The sequence below is a fragment of the Sinocyclocheilus anshuiensis genome, unplaced genomic scaffold (assembly GCF_001515605.1).
Source record: "Sinocyclocheilus anshuiensis isolate Anshui unplaced genomic scaffold, SAMN03320099.WGS_v1.1 scaffold154, whole genome shotgun sequence".
NCBI lineage: Eukaryota > Metazoa > Chordata > Actinopteri > Cypriniformes > Cyprinidae > Sinocyclocheilus > Sinocyclocheilus anshuiensis.
Window position 1 is genome coordinate 111,605 of NW_015546101.1, and position 6,501 is coordinate 118,105.

Here is a 6,501-nt window from a genome sequence, read left to right on the forward strand (position 1 = left end):
ATGGATGCTAATTAAATGGTATGATAATTCGTAACGAATAACAAGTCTGACATCTTAACAGCTTAAAAAGCTGCTTGTTGGATGGTTATGACTTTGCAGTTTAATAAGTCATCCTTGTAGCTACTATAATATACACTACACTAATATACATTATGTTTTTAATTTTTTCTAAAGAAATCTCTTATGCTCACTGGGGCTGCATTTATTTGATCAAAAATATATTTTAAAACTTTACTATCACTTTTGGTCAGTTTAATGCATCTGTTGAATAATAGTATTAATTTCTAACAAAAAAAAAAAATCTCACTGACTTCGAACTTTTGAACAGCTGTGTTTGCACACTTGTCACTGCAAGTTGTCTGTTACAAACAAGTTGTAAGAGTTTTGTTACAGACAGTATTATGCAAATTGTTAAATGTGATTTGTCGAAATAATAGAGATTGTGCTCAAACTGATGCACGCAGATACTTAGAATAAGATACTTATATTATTGTATTATCTGTATGCTATACATTGTGCAGGCAGTGCAGTTGAAGCCAGCCTTGCATTGCTTCAGGAAGCAGAGCGCAATCTGAAGGCACTGGTTACAACACGACTGGAGGAGGCAGTTGCCACAGGCGACTTGCCTCAAGTGGAGCGCTTTTTCAAGATCCTTCCTTTACTGGGACTTCATGAGCAAGGACTTGCACGCTTTGCTCAGTACCTTTGCAGTCAGGTAGGGGCATGTGTGTATGTCCGCCTTAAGCCCTGGACACACCAAGCCGGGCAATGTCGGATGGTTTTTGAGCGCCGGTCGGCTTTTGTTTTTTCAAAGTTGGAAGACCAAGGGCTGACAATGCCAGTGCCTTTTGCAACTTAGCAGACATAATTGAAAAAAGCTACACAAATCCATCGGTAATGAGCGTGGCTGGTGTAAACAATGGTAAAAGCAAGCACTGCTTGCTTTGTATGTCCACAGTTCTAGCTCTTCCGGTTTCCCTGTTTGAATGCAGAATAAAGACTATTTCCACCTGCTGGTATGGGAGAGTTACGTTCTCTCAAGCAAGTGCAGAGCGTACATGCTAGTTGGCTGTCAGCTGTAGTCTGTCCGGTGTGTTATAGTGCAACTTTTTTTGTTCCGATGCGAGGCGACGCCACAGTTGGCTTTCCTCAGCGCTGGTTCTTTGGCCTCAGTTTGGTGTGTCCCTTACCTTTGCATGACAAGTGAAATCAGTTGAGAATGCTTTGGTTTAGTTACTTGGATTCTAATATTAAAACCTGTGTCTTTTGTTTGCTTTTCTTTCAGTTGGCCAGTAAGGCAGAGGAGAACTTACTCTTGGCTGTTGGCTCTGATCTCGGCGAACGCAGAGCACCGGTCATTTTTGCCGACACACTCACACTGCTTCTTGAAGGTAAGAGCAGATGCATCACTGTTTAACTTGCCAATATCTATAATGTTTAAACAGAGATCAACCAGCCTTTGTCTATAACTGTTAGGTATTGCACGCATTGTTGAAACCCATCAGCCCATAGTGGAAACATACTATGGACCAGGCCGACTACACACACTCCTTGCACACCTTCAAAAAGAGTGTGATAAACAGGCTCAGAAAATAGTGGACAAATTCATCCAACAGAGAGATTACAACAATAAGGTGTGTAGTGTCTTTACTGTATGCTGTATTTGTGTGTATATCATGTACTAATACTTAATGTTTGTACTATGAATGAAGTGTGCTTTGACGTAGTTATACACATGATGCATGCATTTTACTTTTGTTTTGCAATAGTTTCAGGTTATCCAGAGCAGCATGATGAGGGGCATGACTACAGAAAAGATTGAGCCCAGGTGTGGTCCGTGTTATAATTGTTTATCTTTGTATCTTGTGAATACATGGTGTTTTATTTGTGGTTGTATGTTTAATCTAGAGACCTGGATCCCGTGTTATGTGAGGTTACCTTAATGAACTCCAGAGCCGAGCTATACTTTCGGTTCTTGAGGCGGCGTATAGTGGCTGACTTTGAGGTTGCAGATGCAATGGCAGATGAAACAGTTATACAAGGTAACACCTAACTTTTTATGCAAAATGAAACTACTCTATGAAACAAAATGTATAAAGTACAAAACTGTCATTAGCTGTAGCCTAGCAGTTAGCACATGCTACTGCACAGTACTTCCTAATCCAATTTCTCCCCACCATTGCCTGTTAAAAAGAAATATATGTAACTAACTGGGCATGTGTCGAATATGTTGTTGAATATGCTGATTTATGTAAATGAATACTCATCACTATTATGATTTGGTATCTTCTACTGGCATTGTTAATGTTTGATTGTTTGTTTTGTTTTCTAGAGCATCAGCAGAGTTTAGAACAGTTACTGAAGAACTGCCAGCTGAGCCGCACTATGCAGGAGCTGATTGGTTATTACATTCCCATGGAGGAGTATTACATGAGAGAGTCTGTCAACAAGGTGTGACACATATACAGTCAATAATTTCATGCTGTGTTGTGTGAATGTACATTACACTTGAATCAGAGATATCAAGAGTTATTGTCAGACACATGTACACTTCCATTCAAAAGTTTGGGGTCATTAAGATTTTTTATAAAAGGATTTAATTGAGCAAGGATGCATTAGATTTATGTAGTGACATCAAATACTTTTTTGTTGTTACAAAAGATTATTTCAAATTAATGCTGTTCTTTTGACCTTTTTATTAAAAAAGAGTCTTGAAAAAAGTTTTCTTTTTCACAAAAATATTAAGCAGCACAACAGTTTTTACCAAATCAGCATATTAGAATGGTTTTTGAAGGATCATGTGACACTGAAGACTGGAGTAAAGACTTTAGCTTTGCCATCACAGAAATAAATTACATTTTTACAATACATTAAAATAAAAAAGTTATTTTAAATTGTGTTAATATATCACTTTTTTACTACATTTTTTAAAATCAAATAAATGCTTGGTGAGAACAACAGACTTCTTTCTGACCCAAAACTATTGAAAGGTGTAGTGTGTACCTTCCTACATTTTCTAATTGTGTCCTTGTTTTATCTACAATAGTGTTTTAGTTTTGCCATCGTTAAATTGCAGATACATTTCTTTGGCAGAATCTATGTACTCATAGGTTGATTGATATGACCTTATAGGCAGTTGCCATGGACACAGCTGAGGTGGGTCAGCTGAGCTCCAGCATGGTGGACGATGTTTTCTACATTGTGAAGAAATGTATCAGCCGAGCCCTCACCAGCAACAGCTCTGACTGCGTGTGCGCTATGATTAATCATGCAACCAGCGTTCTGGAGACAGACTTCAGGTATACGCACAAATTTAGATTTTAATTAGCCTAAGTATGTTTTGTTACTATTGTGGTACTATTGTAGTGGTGGTTGAAGAGTTAGAAATTCACATCATAGATTTTTTTTAAAAAACTAAAATCTGTATACGCTTTGCATTTCTTTCCTTGTATGCAGAGAGGTGTTGGTATGTAAGCTACGAGCTGGTTATCCATTCAGTGCTCTGCAGGATCTGCAGCGTGGGGTCAGCAGTGCAGTCAGTCTGATGCAGAGCAGCCTGCAGCATGGCAAGATAACAAATCTTACACAAACACTTGGGATTGAGAGCCAGGAGCAGGCAAAGAGCGCCTACTTGGTCAGCATCAAGTCTTTCTATCTCTCGCTCGCTCTCTCACACACAAACACACACTCAATTTATTGTGTCACTTTTCACTTGTTTTCCCTTGTGTAACTTAAATAATGATATGTTTGGTTCTCAGGTGGCTCTCAATAATGTGGAGGTCTGCAGTGAGAATATCAGCACTCTGAAAAAGAACCTAGAGGTCAGTGTGATATTACTCTCTGATGTTTTTTAATTAATTAATTTTTTTTATTCCAGCCAACCAACAGAATCACGCACTGTCACTTGCTCACCATCATGTTTTCCCAAAACCGTGAGACTTTTTTTCCATGGAACACAAAAAGAGAAATTTTGAAATCTTTTCTATGCAATTACAGTTGCAGATAGAAGCTTACAAGCCCCCATTAACAGATCAAAAAAACTGGTACAATGAGTTGCTTTCTCTCCCTGTACGTCTCAGAGTGATTGTGCCAAGTTATTCAGTCAGGGAGTGGGCTCAGATCATGCGAAGGCTAAGATAGACAGCTGTCTATCTGATTTGGTCAACACCTCCAGCAGATTCAAGGACCTCCTCCAGGTCAGTGAAAATCTGTTTATACACTACCATTCAAAAGTTTGAGGCTGCATTTATTGGATCAGAATACAGTAACAACAGTAATATGTGATTACAAATGCATTTATTTTTAATTTAATTAAATGTAGTTTAAAATGTAGTTTATTCCTGTGATGGTAAAGCTGAATTTTCAGCTGTCATTACTCCAGTCTTCAGAGTTACATGATCTTTCAGAAATCATTCACATATACTGATTTGGTGCTCAAGAAACATTATTATCAATGTTGAAAATAGTTGTGCTGCGTAATATTTTTGTGGAAACCATGAAACTTTTTTTCAGGATTGTTATATGAAAAGGTTAAAAAGAACAGTATTTATTTGAAAAGGAAATCATTTGTAACATTATAAATGTTTTACTGTCACTTTTGATCATTTTAATGCATCCTTGCTGAATCATCTTACTGACCCAAACTTTGGAATGGCTGTGTGTCAACATCATCTGTCTTAAATGTTTGTGCTGTTTTTGTTAATGGTTTATGCTTGTACAGGAGGGTCTACAGGAGCTTAATAACACCTCTATCAGGCCACAAGTAAAACCCTGGATCAGCAGCTTCCTGTCTGTCTCACACAATATTGAAGAGGTATGATATGATAACATTGCCGTATCTACTACTACTATTACTACTTCTACTGATAAAGAGTGGAAATAAATCTGTCTGCACTTGAGTTGACAATGATAGCAATAGAAATACTTTTTTACTTTATTTATTTTTAAAATGTTTCTTTTATTTATTTATTTATTTGTTTGGGGATAAGTTAAGCCGTGCTTTGTTTTGTTTTTAGGAAGAGTTCAGTGAGTATGAAGCCAATGATCCTTGGGTTCAGCAACTCGTTGTCCAGTTGGAGCAGCTTATGGCCGAGTTTAAGGTATATTCATTTTAACCCACTTATAAAACCTATTATAATACTAAAGATGCCTCCCTGTAGGTGGGCCTGTCACCAGTCATTTACGATACTCTAACTAGCCTGATGACCAGCCTCATCGCTATAGAGTTGGAGAAGACTGTGTTCAAATGCACCTTCAGCAGGGTGAGATGTAAACCTGCCCTGCACAAATGAACAGCCACATATTTGCTTAAAGTCACAGACATCCTAACTGTCCTCTCCATTCTGCATTGCAGCTTGGTGGATTACAGTTTGATAAGGAGCTGCGCGCTTTGGTTGCCTACCTCTCCTCTGTCACCTCCTGGACCATCAGGGATAAGTTTGCCCGACTCACACAGATGGCAACTATTCTCAACTTAGAAAGGGTATGTGGCTTTTTGACTGGCATTTAAATTTTTAATCACTGAAAACTGGTCTAAGTGTATAAGAAAAGAGTCGTTTTGAATTTTGTTTGTGTTTTCTTCCTTTAGGTGTCTGAGATCCTGGATTATTGGGGACCCAACTCTGGGCCTTTGACTTGGCGTCTGACCCCTGCTGAGGTTCGCCAGGTCTTGGCTCTAAGGGTAGATTTCCGCAGCGAGGACATTAAAAGATTACGACTCTAACAGAACTAAACAAAAACACTTTCCCCTTAAGGTTTTTATGCATAGAAATGGTGTGTTGGGTAACTTGAATGGAGGTGTGTTATCTCTGAACTTTTGTATACGCAATTTCTTCTTCTTTTTTTTTTTTTTTTTAAACATATGTAATGTATTACCAGCCAACCTTGTGAATCAAATAGTCCATGAGCTATTCTGAAGCTCACACTCACTTAAAGGGGTCATATGATGCGATTTCAATTTTTCCTTTCTCTTTGGAGTGTTACAAGCTCTTGGTGAATAAAGAAGATCTGTAAAGTTGTAAAGACTAAAGTCTCAAATCCAAAGAGATATTCTTTATAAAAGTTAAGAGTCAACCACACCTACCTAAAACGGCTCATTCTAACACGCCCCCACATGTCTACCTCACTATGTGGGAAGATTTGCATAACGCCGCCCAAATGTTCACGCAAAGAAAGAAGGCGTAACTTTGATTCTTGCTGTAGTTTTGTTGCAGATTTCCGCCATGTCGTGAAGACGCTGTGTGCTTCGTTGTGAAAATGAAGCTACTTTGTTTGGTCTTCCAAAAGAGGACACGACTACAAATCAGTGGTTAAGTTGTATTTACAACACTGTTCCAGAACAGTTTAACCCAAATATCCAGATGTGTGCAGCACATTTTATGGAGGACTGTTTACTGATCCTGGGAGAGTAGACTGCAATGCCGGCAGTTCTGACTCAATCTATAAGTACGTTTTCATTTAAATGATTTGCCACTGATGATTCAAACGCGAGTTTTGGGCAGT

General features: G+C 38.4%; 1 protein-coding gene across 1 annotated transcript in view; it reads left to right on the forward strand.

The window, feature by feature from the left end:
* Positions 1-5,931, forward strand: part of LOC107700400 (conserved oligomeric Golgi complex subunit 4-like) — a 7,618-nt gene extending 1,687 nt beyond the window's left edge. Inside the window, exons 5-19 of the mRNA XM_016502035.1 lie at positions 522-715; positions 1,286-1,391; positions 1,477-1,634; positions 1,770-1,828; positions 1,909-2,042; positions 2,333-2,451; positions 3,133-3,299; positions 3,457-3,634; positions 3,759-3,821; positions 4,080-4,196; positions 4,721-4,813; positions 5,016-5,099; positions 5,160-5,261; positions 5,354-5,482; positions 5,588-5,931. Of these exons, the coding sequence (XP_016357521.1) occupies positions 522-715; positions 1,286-1,391; positions 1,477-1,634; positions 1,770-1,828; positions 1,909-2,042; positions 2,333-2,451; positions 3,133-3,299; positions 3,457-3,634; positions 3,759-3,821; positions 4,080-4,196; positions 4,721-4,813; positions 5,016-5,099; positions 5,160-5,261; positions 5,354-5,482; positions 5,588-5,722 (1,838 nt within the window). The 3' untranslated portion in view covers positions 5,723-5,931. The remainder of the gene's footprint in view (positions 1-521; positions 716-1,285; positions 1,392-1,476; positions 1,635-1,769; positions 1,829-1,908; positions 2,043-2,332; positions 2,452-3,132; positions 3,300-3,456; positions 3,635-3,758; positions 3,822-4,079; positions 4,197-4,720; positions 4,814-5,015; positions 5,100-5,159; positions 5,262-5,353; positions 5,483-5,587) is intronic.
* The last annotated feature ends 570 nt before the right edge of the window (positions 5,932-6,501 follow it).